Consider the following 16766-nt stretch of genomic DNA (forward strand, 5'->3'; position numbering starts at 1 on the left):
CAGTAAGAAACGACGTAATATTGAAATATTAGGTCGTTTTTATAGAACCCCCATAATATTAATGCCATTTTATATCATTATTTTTGTAGTGACCACAGTACCCGCCACACTATCCACCTCCACCTCCATATTATCTACCACACTATCATCCACTGCCGCTCTACTATCCACCACAGAACAACCCTCCTCCACTATACTATCTACCACAGGATCCACCTCAACCACCTTATTCGCAGCAACATCAAGAAGGGAATGTTGAAAGTTCTTCAATATCTCATTTTTTAGAGTTGGAACCGGACCAGTTTCAATTTCTATTTTGGAATCCTGCCACATCAGTGATAAGCAATGCTCGACAACAGCAACCATAGAATAAAGAGAAATCACATGCAGGTTCCGTCTGTCATGAAGCAGAACCTGGTCGTATGTCACTAGATGCTCATGCTCGTCGTGGTGTTAATAATGCTGTCTCTTGTGTGAATGTCTATGGACGAAGAGGATGAGCAGGAATCCGATGACGCAAGCATGGGTGACAGCGATGATGGTGATGATGATGATGACTCCCCACGTGGTAGTACAAGCGGTAATCACCAATGCGATAGTGTGAATGAGAGAGCATATTTTCTTCTGACTCATGTAGCTTCACCGGATACACTCAGCCCATCGCCTTTCATGAAAATGCTTAAAAAGGGCATATTTCACATAATATTTTAGTGTAGCATGCTCGTGGGTACGCTAACAGCCAACTAATTGAACTCAACATACAACTCTAGTGTCGGCACTTGAGCTTGACTCTATCGATAAAGCATTAGCATCTCTAGCATAATGGCTTCGTCGGTCACATTCATTAATTGAAACTATATCACACCACCGAGGCATAACACCAACTGCTTGTATAAAATGCTTCTGACTCTTTTTGAAATATCATCGTATGTGTATTGACATAGTCTATTTTGTAGCTCTACAAATAACATCGTGCAAGGAATAATAAAAAAAGTTAGACCCCTACAAACAAATTTCACACCTTCAGTTGTGTATGGTATAACCTCACCATCAAAATGCACTAATAAACTCATGTTGCCTTCCATTACTCATAAAAAAGTTGTTACACCACTCTAAACTAAAAATCTAGGAGACATTGAAATTAAAGAAAAAATGGTAGAAAAATAGAAAACACAATTTTGAGAGGAGACAAAGAATGAGTGTCTTTTTCATCTAAGTTGGGTAGTCTCCATTAGGAAAAAAAATATTTTTATGGATTTTTCACTATAAAATAGTCAACTTTAGCTACATATAATACTAAATTATTATTATTTCTCATAAAATGAGATACTAAAATTGTTAAATCAACCTGCCAAAGAGACCTTCTCGCTCTTTATGAATTACTGACAATATCATATCACTTGCTTCTAAAACTATACATAGCCACTTTTTCACGGAAAAAAAATATTTTCTTCTATTTTTTCTCAACTAACAAGGTGAGTTTTTAATTTAAAAAATAAATTTTATTAAATTTATTAATTTTCTTCATCTCGCTATTAGCGAGAATACTTTCAACAGCTTTTAAAAGAATTATCTCGCTATATGCGAGATATGTGATTTCGAAATAAAAAAATATAAAAGTTAAAAAAAATATCTCACTATTAGTGAGAAGATTGGAACCACTACAACTAAATATATCACTCTCCTTCCCGTCCCGATGCATAACTCCAAAAACCAATCCATGGCCATGGAACTAACGTGTCCACGCTATTTATTGATACATGTTCTTGTTATTTTTGTTCTCCTATCAAACTATCACCTTTTACAATGATGTGTACGGATTCTTTTTGAGAGGTAAACTGTCAAAAAAAATATTGTATACTTCTGTAATTTGTACCTTTAAATATTAGATTAACAATGATGACATTAAAATTTTAATAACATTAGTCTACCGTAATGGGTTCAAGGATGGGTATTGGATGTAGACGGAACATAGAGAAGTAGACGAGTAGGAAATTAACCAGTCTCCCTCTTTGAATAGGTTTGATGGTCAATCAACGAGGATTCGAGTGCTGAGAGAACTAAACATGGAAGAAATGAATTGGGAGGATAACCAATAGAGATACAACAAGATGGTGTTTGATGCAATAGGTGTTACAAAGTTGGAAGAGGCTGAACAAGAGCCTAACCCGGAGGCAAAGAGATTGTATCATATGTTAGAATCTACCGCAAAACCTTTGTTCAAGGGGTGCGTTCATTCGAAGTTGTCTGCATTTTGTTAGAATGATGAGTATTAAGTCAGATTCAAATCATACCCAAGAATCTTTTGATAAGTGGGTCACACTTTGCAATGAACTGGTACCTATCGGGACTACTGGCATCCCCTGGAGCCACTACGAGGCAAAGAAGTTAGTTTCGAAATTGGCTCTAAATTTGGTGAAAATTGATTGTTGTTTGAATGGTTGTATGTTGTATTACAAGAGGGATGCAGACCTAACTGAATGTAAATTTTGTGGATCACCGAGGTTTCAAGCCGAGAGAGAACAAATCGGTAAACGGCAGTTAAAGAGAGTTCCAATGAAACGGATGCACTACTTGCCTTTAATCCCTAGGCAAAAACGATTGTATGGATCGATAAAATCAACCCTTCACATGACCTGGCATAGTAACAACAAGAAAGATGATAGAATCATGACGCACTCGTCACAAGGAAAAGCTTGAAAGCATTTTGATTAGGTCCATCCTACATTTGTGAGCGAGCCTAGAAACATTAGACTAGCTTTGTGTTTTGATGGGTTTGCACCAAATTCCAATTTCGGTAACGCGTACTCTTGTTGGCCTGTAGTGGTAACACCTTATAACCTGAGTCACAAAATATGCATGAAGGACCCATACATGTTCCTAACTTGCATCATGCCTGGTCCCAGCAATCCAAAGGCCAAAATAAATATCTTCTTGCAGCCCCTGGTGGATGAGTTAAAGGAGTTGTGGATCCATGGTATAGAAATGAATGATATTTTGACGAAGACAAACTTTCAACTTCATGTTGTGTTGATGTGGACCAGTAACAACTTTTTTGCATACGGGATGTTATCAGGTTAGTCAACTCAGGGCAGAATGGCAAGTCCCATTTGTATGGACGATACAAAGGCATTTTGGTTGAAGAATGGCGGTAAGAATTCGTAGTTTAATTGCCATCAAAGATTCCTCGACATAGATCATCCTTTTCGGCGCAACAAGGACTCTTTAAAAAGAATAAAACTGAATAAGAAGCGGCACCCATGATGTTGGGTGGCAGGCAAGTTTGGCTTCGTATCGGTGGAATCCCAAGTATCATCGATAATGGGTCAGGTTTAAGACCTCCGGGATATGACAGGGAGCATAATTGGACTAAAAAGAGTATATTTTGGGAGTTACCTTATTGGAAACACAACTTGGTTCGACATTGTCTTGATGTGATGCACATTGAAAAAAACGTATTTTATAATATCCTGCACACAGTAATGGACGATGAACAAATAACAGATAGCGATAAGGCTAGTTAGACTTGGTGGACATTTGTAGGTGGCCATATCTGAACTTAAAGAGACTTGAGAAAGGACGGTTGGCTAAAACAAAGGTGGTGTTTGCTATAACGAAGGACCAGAGACAATATTTGTAAGTGGATTAGAGAATTGAGGTTTCTTGATGGTTACGCCTCTAACTTGAGCAGGTGTGTAAACGTCTCACAGGATAGGCTTGTTGGATTGAAGAGTCATGATTGTCATGTCTTCATGGAGTCTTTGCTTCCTGTTGTGTTCAGAGAACTTCCAACCAACATTTGGAAACCTCTCACAGAAATAAGTGAGTTCTTTAGGGAGTTTGTGCTACTAAACTTAGCATTAATGATCTCACAATCATGGACAAGAACATTTTCATCATACTTTGTATGCTAGAAAGGATATTCCCTCCATCCTTTTTTGACATTATAGAACACTTAGCAATCCACCTACCATACGAAGTAATACTATGTGGGCCAATCCAATTTAGGTGGATGTACCCATTTGAGAGGATGATTGGTTCATTCAAGCACACCGTGAAGACCAGAGCTCGAATTGAGGACAGCATCTGCAAAGCATTCCTAGCTAAGAAAACATCCGCATTTTATTTTTAGCCTCATATTGAGTCACGTAGAACAAGGGTTGGAAGGAACGATGAGAGGGAAAAATTCTCGTCAAGTGGAACAACATATCCAATCTTTACTCCTAAAGGATCTGCAATGGGTGTGGGCAGTGACTACTGGTTAAAGTAGAAGGAAATCGATGTCACACATCTGCATGTGTTGCTTAAGTATGACTAGATTTCACCATACCTCATGTGAGTTTTTTAAGTCTTCATAAATATTGCAATCAGTAAGATATTAACTTCTTAATCTAATCAAAACTTATTTATCCTATTCTATCATATAGATTATACCAAGAGACAAATTCTCATACCTCATTGAACAATTTTTCACATTGGTTCAGAGAATATGTTAGTGTGTATCTAGCTAACACAACAAATTGGAAACTAGTTGCATTTAGTTGGGGCTCAATTAATAAGAGTACAAGCTACCTGATATACAATGTTAATGGATATCGATTCCATTCTTTACAATGATCCATTGGAAAGAAAACAAATAACACCGGAGTTTGGGTTCGTGGGGATTCAGGCGGTGGTCATTCTGATTGATTTGGTGTGTTGCACAACATAATTCAATTAGAGTATTTCTGTCGTACTACATATAAGGTGTACGTGTTTAAATGTGAATGGTATGATCCAAGTTCGCGACAAGGAACACGAAAGCACAAGGACTACGATGTCACTGAAGTTAATGTAACTAGGAAATATAGGCACTACGATCCTTTTATTCTACCTCAAAATCCACGATATGTATACTATTTGCCTTATCCGGGTTCATGCAAGTCTAGTTAGGTGGTTGTGGTTAAGACTAAGCCAAGAGGTCGCATTGAGTCCAATGGGACAGAGAGTTAGGAACCTTACCAGATTGATGACCCAACTTCAAAAATGGTGGTTGATACCAGTAATTCAATCACCCTTAGGTCGACTGTTATGGATGATGACATCATCGACCTTAGAATAGATGACGACGCACTACCACCAGAAGGAAGACGGGGTCGATGGCAAAGAATAAGAGGAAGATCAGGAAACTACCTCGAAAGAGGAGGATGGTGAACCAGAGGAAGAAGGTGATGAATCTGAATAGTGTTAATGTAAATATAGTTCTATCTTATGTATTTCTTTACCAAACTTTGAGAAGAATGTAATATAATTAGCATTGTTTTAGATATTTCGATTACCATCATTCCGTATTTTTAATTTGTATATATGATATTTCACATCAGGTTTAAAACACTGTTTTAATTATTAATTATCAGGATACATTATAAATGGACGAAAAAAAAAGTATTTACCGTCGGAATATACTGATGATAACAGCCTAGCTAATTTTCCAAAAAAATTAGAAAAAATATTTCAATCGGATTAATCCGCCAGTAAGGTGGCGCAAAGTCGTATAATTTGGCATCAATGTTACCTTCGAAAATTTTCTGATGGTAAGTTGCAACAGATTTCGTTTTCTTGATATCTATATTCCGACGCAAATTACCGTCGGATGCATAAATCTGATGGTAATTTGTTACCGGCGAGGTTATTCCGTCAGATTATTTCGACACAAAATCCGACGGTAAACAGTGTATCATTGGATTTTATTTGTTTTTCTGTCGGTAAATCTAATGGTACTCAACGTTTTTCTTGTAGTGAATTATCTACTAACAATTCACAAATATTTTAATTCAAGGTTTAACAAAATATACTCACAAATCTTTATAAATATAAAGATTCTTATGCAAGTAACAACAATTTCATCTGAAAAAAAAAAAAAGAAAAACACATTTAAAATTGCATAGTGTGCTCAAAAAGTCAGAATCTTCAGGCGTGATATGATTTTACACCAATAGATTAAATCAAATATAATTTCTTTCCCTAAAACAAAGAAAAAGCATAGCATATTCTTCTATGATCAAAACTTCAATTCTGACTTCAAAAACTTTTGACCTTGTTTTTTCTTTATTAAAAAAAAATCTATTTTCTCTTTTTTTCCTTAAAATACTCAAATTTTAATTACCTCTTCAAATATTATAAACAAAAAAAAAATTAAAAATTGGGATGAGTGAAGAATTTTGTGATACTATCCGAAAGTAGGAATGCTAACGGCATCATTGTCGGCGGCGAAGGTGAAAGGCAGCTGTTCGCCAGCTTTCGATCTCCAACAGCAACAGTGACGAGAGGGAACAATCACAAAGGATGTAAAGAGGAAGGGGTGGGAGGCGTGAAGAGTGTAACCGTGTGAAAAAAAGCGGGTGAGAGAGGTATAAAAAAATAATTAAATTATAAGAATATTTTAAACATTTCACCATTTAAGAAAAATCTTAATAGAATGAAATTCCAAATCTGATGTGAAAATTAATATGGAAAAAACAAATGGAATTGAATTAAATTCTTTCTAAATTAATTTCTTTTTTTTTTTTTCAAACAGAAATTCAATTGAGATTTCAAAGAATTTTTAAACACACTGTTAAAAAGTATTAATTAGACTTAATTATTAGGTAATGCTAAGGAGTACTCGTCTAATTTGTTTCCACAATTTTTCAGTCTCCGACTTTCTTGTCTCGATACCCATCACTCTAATGGCGAGGACAAAGAAAGCAGAAACATGTTATTAAAACAAGCCTTACTCTTTACGCCCCATCCTCCCTTCCTCTGGAATTATGGTATAAGATTTTCTTAACTACTCACTAGCTAATCTATATATCTCTCTCCAGTCAATATATATATATATATCCATCATCATCTTAAAAAAGCCTCCAGAAAAGTGTCAGTGTTCCATTCATTGGTTGAAGAACTGAGAAATGTACTAATATTTCCAATTTCAAATTTCCAAGGATCCATGACATTCAAGTTTTATGCAGAACTGATTCCAATTTAAGGAACATAGTCACAAAGCCTCAGTCATTCTATGCCGCAATCTAATGTTCCTAGTTTATCCTTTCTCCCTACAACCACATTTATATAAAGCTACCAAAAATCCAGGGCAAAATGTAAATAAAAATAAATAATATCCATAGTCCAGATCATAAGGAAGGAAGGAACGAACTCGGACTAGGAATTGGGAATATATTATCATTTTTCGGTCTTCGAGGCACACGCCACAACGTGGCTTTTGAATTTCTCCAGCTCCGCCAAAACCTCCTCTTCCGGTCTGTAGATCAAATCACTCATGCGCCATATCTGCAAAAATGAATTTTGAATCATCAGCTTAAAGAACTAACATTGTCACAAGCCAATAAGCACATTCCAATATTCAAATATTTGGATCACCACTTTAGCCTGTAAAATGCATTGTCTGAACTATTGGTGAGAAAATCAACAATTGTAGATTATATGGTAGTTATAAATGTTTTTTTTTTCTTATTAAGTGTGAAGCCATTGATTTTCTAATTAGCAATTCAGACACTGAACTTACTCTCAAAAATACAACACATTTCAAAAGAGTCAAATCTTAAAATTTTACATGCATTATCAAGTGTGAGATATTGCCCTTCTAGAGGTTCATCCTCAACGGCACTAAAAATTTGAGTGTCCAACATTTTAAGTTGTTTCGACAAGTAGACTCTTCAACTGAATAACCGTTTTATGTTTCTGTACCTGTAATGTTCCCCCTCCACCAGTACTTTCACAATCATCAGAGACGCTAACAATTGTCCATGGATCCTGTGCATTCCAGTGGAAGTCAACTACTTTGTCCCTGCATATAATTCGAAGTTCATTAGCGAAATAAAAGGAAGCAGTTCAGAATTACACAAAATGCCATACAAGAAAGAAAACAAGCAACTTGGTGTTGCAGCTATATAAAGGAGACCAAAATTCTACTAGAAATGACATCTAGAATGGATGGGATCAGCAAGTGACTAAACACAATCCTTTGCGCATATTTTACAGGCACAATGTTTTGCACGATATGTGATGTTCAAAAATCATAATCAAGTTGGTATCATATCACGTCTATTAAGTATTGCAGATGACCATATTAAAACAGAGAATCAGGTAAGATAAATATATACCAAGATAACCTAAAAGTAAAGACTCAGATTCAGATGACAAGAAGAACAATAGTTTCAGATTCTGAAAATTTTTCATAACATCTTGCCTTAGTAAGTCTTAATAAATTATCAAAGTAAAGGTAATCTCTGACCTATAACTACAGGGTTAGTTGTTTGAAATAAATATATTGAATTGAAGTGTGCCAAAGAGGTAAAAGAGATAGTGGTTTCATACCTATGGCCTGCATGCTGGAAAAACAACCCTGGAGGAGAACTTACAGATTTTCCGGAGCGCTCTATTTTTTTACCAACCTGCATTACCAAAAGAAAAAGGGAAAAAAGGGGGAAAAAACAAAAGAAAGAAAGAAAGAAACCCTTTTACAACACATTGACTTCATGGCAACAAAGAAGCAAAGCACAATCCAATCGAAACTATACCTTCTCATAGTCCCAGATGTTTAAGAGACCATCTTCTGCTGAGCTTCCAAATACAGATGCTTTGTCTGGAGACCACTGAATTAAGCAACTAGTGATTAGCCTATGACGTAGAAACCGTAATTGCAATACAAGAGAGGTTTACTCTTATGTGAGAGGCGATGGATATAAATGTTACTACTATATATTTAATATTAACTATTCACCTAAAAATTGATGATCAAGACTTACTTTCCTTGTTTTCAGAATTAACTACTAATCTCTTATATATATATATATATATATATATATATATATATATATATATATATATATATATATATATGTTGTGGCTCTGTTACGACAACTTTAAGATGTGTTGTCATTGTGTTAGTTTTGTGTTGATTATCTACGTTTAAGCTTCAAAGCCAAAAGCCTAGATAATTTGAATGATCCGCCTTTAATACTCATAGCCACTACCTGATGCTCTCTAGTCTCTCCTATCGCCTCTGATACATCGCTTAGCCAAGCTCCTCGTGTCTATTCTCTCCTATTTTCTAATTACCGTGACACTGAGACACTTTCCTGAAATCACATCAATTCCCATAATCCCATTCCATTCTTCCTCTCTTTTCTCAATGTTATTCCTCAACCTTTGAATTCTTGTTAATCGAAGGCTTAGGCTTAAACTTTAACTGGGATTTGACTTGTTAATTTTTGCATTATATTGAAGGTGGTTGCATATTTAGACTGCAAACTATGACTTGGTGAATGTGTTCACGACTCCTTTCTGTTTTAAGCATCTATAATGCTTTAGGAAGAAATAATGCCAGAATGAATGAAGGATTGTGAAGGGTAAGGGGGAGAGAATCATGTCAGCAGTTACCTGAACACAAAGAACAGCAGCTTTGTGACACTCAAATTTATGGATTGGTGTTCCAACTCCATTAGAGGTGAGATTGCGGCGATCAAACATGCGAACAGAATGATCTGCTGACCTGGAGAAATATGATGACAAGTCAAATGGGATGGGTGCTTCATCTGCATCCACTATTAACGATAATAATAATAATATACAACAGCAAACCATACCCAGTAAGAATCAAATTAACATCATGTGGATTCCAGTCAACACAATGAAGATCAGCATTATGCGCTTTCTCAACCTGTCACCAAATGCATAGAACAGGAAAAGAATATAATTAAATTTATTTATATAAAAATCTATATAAAAGAATGATATATTACCATTCTATATCTTAGTTTGAAATTAGAAGTCTTTTGCATATGAATATCTTGAAGTATAGGTACATTGCATATTTGGCTATTTGCTCAATTTGAAAACCTCAATGGCATGGGTGATATACTCCAAGTCCATTTGAAAACACGGTTCTGTTCACTAAAAAACATGCTTTAAACTTCAAACTTAGATGATCAAGGGAACCAAAATCAATTACATGACTGAATATTAGATAATATACCTTAACTGCAGGGCTAGAGCCAACACGAGCATCCCATAATATGAGGCAAGAATCATCTCCAACACTACAGAACTCCTGTGCACTTCAGTATGATCACAATAATGTCAGGCCAATATATATGTTGCTATTGCAGTACAAATAACTAACTCCCTAAATCATAAATTGAAAACACAGAATATTTTCTTCCATCATCAACAATGCTTGAAAAAGGGTATAGCTACCACATTTATAAGGAATAATATGGAGGTAAATAAAGGAACAAGAAGCAAATTAAGACTAGTAAAGCTGTAGGGGACACCGTAGACTTCAGCCTAAGAGTTCATAATAAGGTGGAAAGTCAAATGAGAATAGCCACTTGTGGATAACTAAAGAAATATTTAACAAATCTACCTAGAAGGGCAGAAAGTCACATCCTCCACAGTTTCATCATGCCCACAGTAGATACCTCGCGGTCCAACAGAAGGGCCATCAGCAGATTTATCATTGCCTTCGCCAGATTTGGAGTTTGATTTGACAATGGATCCCCCAGATTTGGAGTCTGTGGCAGAAGATGTTATATGGTCTTCAATACTCCACAGCACCACCGTTTTGTCCTTTCCTGCAACAACCACAATAACAGATGAGCAGGATTTTAAAAACCTGACATGATTGTTTTAAGAAAATAAGTATGCCAACCTCCTGAAAGCACATAGGGTTCAGTTGGGCACATTGCAAGGGCAAATTCCGCATTGTCTTGGTGTCCAGTCAACACCTGCAATAAGAAAAATGTGTCTCAATATCTCACATGATAGAAACCATGCTAAACATAGTGCATTGGAGTTTCTTTATTGACAATGGTTTGAAAGAACTGAGTAGAGGTGCCACTTAATTCAAAGTTAACTCCGTCTCAATAAAAAAATACCCAAAAAAAGAAACAAGATGACCATCCCAATGTTACATGGATCTCCTTCATCAACTGATGTCACAAATTACACTTAACACTTAGAGATGGGATAATCTAGAATATTAATGGATAACCATCAAACTATACCAAATCCGGACGAGAATTTGTAGCTCCAAGGACAGCATGACGATTAGGTTGACTTTCAACATCCCAAATGAGGACCTGAAATTTGGCCAATTAGAAACATGACACCATAAACCAAGAAATCAAACCAGCTCCAAAGAATATGCACAAAAGTAAAAGGTAAAGTTCTCACATCAGGGCTGTCCGTATGAGTAGCCACTATCTTAGAGTTCTGCGGCAATTCCCTAATTCTATTCACCTATAAAATGCATCATAGATCAGATCAACCACCACTATCTCATCAATTATCAACAAAACCAAGTTCAAGTCAAAATATAACAATGACCATAACTAGAAAATAAAAGCAAAAAAGAAAGCCGGACAAAATTGCATAAGCTTGTAACTTGTTAGCGAAAATAATGGATCCACTTTTGAATTTCTATCGATATGAAAGGTGAATATGTACCTCTCCTGGATGTATAATGGTCTTATACTTCTTGACGAATGGAGAGCGCGCCTCTTCATTAAACTGATACCAAAAGGCGTTCCCAAATGCTTAATTGAATTTCAAACACCAAAGTAAAACCATTCAAAGATAATAAGCTATATATCACATTCACATATGATTAACAAACCTGTGAAATGTGCTCTGCAGCTGCGACCCTAGGCTTAACAACCTCACAATTCGCAATGACCAGTGTATTTGGAACACTTCCATCAGTCTACCAACACATAAAAAGAACAGTGAGTCTTTTCTTTCTTTCCTTTCAGCTCAAAAGAACATAGACACATTAAAGTTATTATGAAATACACATCAAGATCATAAAAGGTGTAATTTCTCTTACAACATTAATTTCCTCTCAGCAGCACACAGCAGCATGCACAAGAAGCCATTAAACAAACACTGAATAAGGGGACTTTCAAGTCTCAATAACATTAATGTCGTCAAATCAAACCCACTTATAAAGGAAAGGTTTAATCTTTCTCATAACTTTATTCAGCAAACATAATATAAAAAATTTAAAAAATTTGCTATCAAGTGCTTAAACGTTTTATCTTAATAAATGCATTCCAAGTGAATTGAATATTTTGAACCGCTTATTTTTTCCATACAAACTTTCTCTTTTAAGCACCTTAACTAGTGTCCTTAAAAAAAATGTTTTTCTTTGCATCGAGACAAGATTACGATAACATCATTCCTTCAAAATCAAAATTAATTACACAAAATGCACAATTTTTAATCAAAATAACACACACAAAGTTACCTGCTCAGAGAGGTATAGACGCTGGCGATTCTTGTAAGTAGCTTGTTCCAGCTGAGGACCCCACCTAATTACCGAAATTTGAAAGTAAAAAAAATAGAATTTAGAAATTCCTAAAATTGAGAACAGCACGGAGCAGAAGGGAAAAACCCTAGAGAGAGAGAGAGAGACCGGCAAGAGAGAGAAGGCCAGACGAGGTTATGGTTGGCGAGCCAGTCATAGAGAACGGGAACAAGAGACTTCCACTGAGTGTACTTGTCGTCCACCGAAGGTTGGTGGTGGTGGTGTTGTTGATGGTGCTGCTGATGGGGGGTCTTCTTGCCTTCTTTGATGGTCTTGGTGTGTTGTTCGTCCTTAGGCTTGGGCTTGGGCTTTCGGCCCCTTGTCTCCTTCTTCTTCCCCACCGTAGGAGAGGCGGCACCAGCTGAAGGCGGACTCTCCATCTTCGTTTTCCCTTTTCAGTCACACAGACACACACTATGACTTTTCAGCGATTCAAATTTCAAAGTACCACACCTCTTCGCGTGTTAGTGTTAATGTTACTGATGCTTTGCTTTGACTGCTCACTGCTCTGTTTCTCTCTCACAATCCCAAAGACATGTTTCCAAACTTCAAGCCAAACCCATTCTGTTCTAGTGTTGTTGTTTCCTTTTTTTTTTTTTTTTTGTTCTTCTTTTAATTTGGTTATGGCTAGAGGAATTTAATTATTATGGAGTCATACACACACCTCGGTTGACTTGTTTTTTATTTTTCCAATAATATAGCTTTCCTTTTTTAAGGAATGTTTTAGGGTTTGTTTTCAACGTCATTTTTAGAAAAAAAAATTAATAATTTTTTTTAAAGATTTTTTATAAAAATAAAAATAATTTTATATTTAAATATTTTATGTAAAAAAATCTTTTTATTTATTAATTATGAATTTATTTATACTTTATTTTTTAAAAAAATATTTTTTTAATAATTTTTTAAAAAAAATTTACAAAATAAAAATAATTTTATATTTAAATTTCTCATGTCAAAAATTTTTTTTATTTATCAATTATATTTGAGTAAAATAAGAAAAAAGTACTTTTTTATTTATTTATTACGTGAAAAAGCATATTTTTTAAGAAAAAATATCTTTTAAAAAAATATAAATTATAACTTTTCAAAAAAATATTTTTTATTTTTTTAGTGTTTTTATTTTTACTATTAGAAATTTACCAAATGCACTAAAAAATAAAAAAAAATCTTTTTCTTTAAAAAAATATATTTTTATCGATTTAATAGCGCTCAAACAAGTACTATATTTGAGTAAAATAAGATAAAAGTACTTTTTTATTCATTTATTATGTGAAAATTTATTTTTTTTAAAAAAAACTTTTAAAGAAAATGTAAATTGTAGCTTCTCAAAAAATATATTTTTTATTTTTTTAGTGCTTTTACTTTTATTATTAAAAATTTGCTAAATACACTAAAAAATAAAAAAGATCTTTTTTCATTGAAAAAAATCTTTTTTATCGATTTAACGGCGCTCAAAGAAACACTTAATCTTTAGACTAAGTGTATATTGTAAACTATGTAAAATTAGCGAATAATTGTCAATAAATTAAATTTTAACGAAATAAATTGGAAAAGTAAATTTTATATAAAAATAAGATAGAGCAAATTAAAATAAGAATTTTGACACTAATTTAAAATAATTTGGCCCAAAATTGGGCCGAACGGACCAAAATGAGTGAACCGGACCCAAGGCCCAACCCAACTCAGCCCAATTAAGCAAAATAGCACCCTATTCCCTTGGGATTTGGATCCTCTAAATTTTAAATTTCACTTTAAGAGTAAAGTTTGATCTCTCATCCTTGAATGGTTTCTCACTCATATTTTCTCTTGGTCCCACCTATAAAATAAATGGTGAGAGATCAAATTTTACTCTCTAAAGTAAAATTTAAAATTTAGAGGATCCAAATTTCCTCCCTTGTGACATTCATTTTCACGCTGAAACTCAGCATGAAGGGGGAAGGAACTTTCTCACAAACATAAACCTAGGTTGATCTTTAAACAAAGATAACTTTTGATCCGGAGCTTCGATTGACGAATCGTTTGTGACTACGCGTTCACCGCGACGAGGTCTACGAAACCCATAGAACAATTTGGTATGTAACTCACTATTTCCTTCTCAGCCAGCTTCTCCCAATTTCAAAAATTCATGAACAATTATGTTGAAAATTGTTCAATTTTAGTGTTCTAGGTTCGATTTAGCTTGTGGAGCTTATTGAATTTGAGTTGCTACGCGTGTGGGTACGGTAAGGATCACTCAAACCCTAATCCAATTTTGATTTCATTATGTAAAATCTGAATTTGGAATATATATGTGAATTAGGTGTGAATTAAGTTTGTATATAAGCATTGGAATTGAAAAGTGAGCATTTGGAAGCTTGGTGGTGGTTGAGGCTAAGCTTGTGGCTGATTTCTCTAAGCTTGAGGGGCTGTGTTGTGACCTTGGGGGCTGTCTTGGACTAAATAAAGTGATCGGCCAATGTATGGTTTAGGTTTCGTGCGTTTAATATGTAAGGTTGTGTGAAAATTTAGGCTAGAGAACTATAGGATAAGTTGAAATGGTTTTAAGCATTAAATGGTTAGTTTTGTGATGTTAATGGTAACTTGATGATTAGGTTTGTGTTGGAATTAATGGTCATAAGATGAATGGAATTAATGAGAATGTGTCATTGGAATTAATAATGGTGAATTGATGATGTTGTTTGTATATGTCAATGAGATTTTATGGCTATGACTTGTTGATTGGTTATTAATGAATTGAAGAAGTAAATTAATGAAGTTTTAAAAGTTGTAGCTTGTGGTTGGAATGGTAAATATTAGAATTAATGTATGGATTTTATAGAATGGTGTGTACTAGTGTGCTAGTAGTTGGTGTTAGTAAAAAGGGACTTGATATGTTGTAAATTTGTAGGTTTTAGAGTAGGATTATGATATAATTAAAGTAGATATGGTGATGAATGAGAGGAATGGTGGATTAGTATAAGTTGGAAACCTAGAAGACTAAATTTGGTTAGTGAAATTGAGAAGTCTTGCTGCAGAAATTCCTAATCTGTTTGGACAGCAATTTAAAACGAAAACTAGGAATAATCTGGACATGATTATCAAACAAATCTATTTTTCTAACAACTTTTTATAAGTCAAGATTATTACAAAAAAATTTCAGGGAATTTGGCCAAGTGGTTTAGAAGATATGATTTTTTGAAATTTAGTGGTTGCTGCAGATTTTTCTGGTTTTCTGGTTCTGCAGTACCAACTTCTAGACGCTATAACTTTGGATTTAAATAGAATTTTGAGTTGCTTCTAAAAGAAATTTAAAGATTTATCAGTCTATTTTAAGGGAGAATAAGTTTCAAGTCCATACCTATTTTTTAGACTTAGATAAGTCATTTGGAAGATGGGTTGTTTGCTGGAAATTTTGAACTGATTCATAAAAACAGGGTGCCTCTTCCATTGATAATTAATTACTCAAATGAAGTGATATGAACCTGAAACTTGTGGGTTTTTAAATTTGGGAATGTTGACTGTAATCCCACCAAAATTTAGAGGCAACATATTAGAATTAGAATTATTGTGGAATTTATAAAAATACTGCTGCTGTCTGTTTTTCTAGAATTTTGTAAATGCAATAGCAGAATTCTAAATCTTGTAAAAAATTCAATTCTAATCCAAGTTCAGCAAAACCTAACTTAAATTGAAGATTATGATCTCTAGAGTTACCTTATCAAGAAAAATAGGTCGTTGATTTTGATGAACGGATTTTTGGCGGTTCAACACTCTCCAATTTTTCTACTTGTTGCACAACACACTCCACGGTTGCTCCCCCACAATCATCCTTGAACCCAATTATTATGGGGCATGAATCCCATGAGTCTATCTTTTGACGGATGGTTGCTTGAAGCTGGTCCATTGTTTCCTTGAGGCGATCTTGTTCCAACTTGCAAACATAGGTAAGACCATCTTGCTCTTGGATTGACGGACATGAATATTCTTCCATAGAGGGTTGTGGTGGAAAGTAAAATTCATCTTGTGAGTGAAAATTTGCATACATTGGAGGTGGTTCATCTTGGTAATAGTATGGAGGAAGTGGTTCTTATAGGTGTTGATGTTGGAATGGTGGTGGCTCTATATGTGGTTCATATGGCTCATATGATTGTTGGTATTGTGGGTAAGGATTGGGGTCATATGAAGGTGTTTGGTAAAAAGGGGCTTGTGAGTATGGTTGAGAGCTATGTTGAGGATGGGGTTCATAAGTATATGGTGGAGCTTGTTGGTAACTACAAGGAAGTCATCATAGCTATTGGATTGATATGCATTAGGAGTGGAATTATACCTATAAGCTAAGAGACCGAAGGAGGTTGTTGCCAAAAAGGTTGTCCATAGGCTTGAGGCTCCTCCCAACCTTGATTGTTCCATCCTTGATGATTATCCTCATTATAATCTCCAT

At 34.8% G+C, this 16766-nt stretch overlaps 1 protein-coding gene across 1 annotated transcript; it reads right to left on the reverse strand.

Annotated features, from left to right (window-relative positions):
* Positions 1 to 6910: 6910 nt before the first annotated feature.
* On the reverse strand, positions 6911 to 13029 carry LOC112738213 (WD-40 repeat-containing protein MSI4). The gene is made up of 15 exons (XM_025788555.3): positions 12455 to 13029; positions 12287 to 12350; positions 11657 to 11743; positions 11488 to 11550; positions 11215 to 11280; positions 11046 to 11120; positions 10691 to 10766; positions 10406 to 10613; positions 10016 to 10097; positions 9627 to 9700; positions 9421 to 9532; positions 8559 to 8633; positions 8356 to 8432; positions 7726 to 7825; positions 6911 to 7308 (listed from the first exon to the last, which is right to left on the reverse strand). The coding sequence occupies exons 1-15, from the start codon at positions 12724 to 12726 to the stop codon at positions 7201 to 7203; spliced, it is 1539 nt and encodes a 512-aa protein (XP_025644340.1). The 5' UTR covers positions 12727 to 13029; the 3' UTR covers positions 6911 to 7200.
* Between the last annotated feature and the right edge of the window lie 3737 nt (positions 13030 to 16766).

This window comes from Arachis hypogaea, chromosome 13 (genome assembly GCF_003086295.3).
Source record: "Arachis hypogaea cultivar Tifrunner chromosome 13, arahy.Tifrunner.gnm2.J5K5, whole genome shotgun sequence".
Lineage (NCBI taxonomy): Eukaryota > Viridiplantae > Streptophyta > Magnoliopsida > Fabales > Fabaceae > Arachis > Arachis hypogaea.

Bases quoted from the DNA above. Each gene is read 5' to 3' on its own strand.
- LOC112738213 (XM_025788555.3), bottom strand. From the start codon at position 12,726: ATGGAGAGTCCGCCTTCAGCTGGTGCCGCCTCTCCTACGGTGGGGAAG. The intron at 10,098-10,405 runs GTAGATTTGTTA...ATCATACTGAAG, and splicing joins GTGACTTTCTGCCCTTCTAG to TGCACAGGAGTTCTGTAGTG. The intron at 8,634-9,420 runs GTAACTGCTGAC...TGCTTAATTCAG, and splicing joins CTGCTGTTCTTTGTGTTCAG to TGGTCTCCAGACAAAGCATC.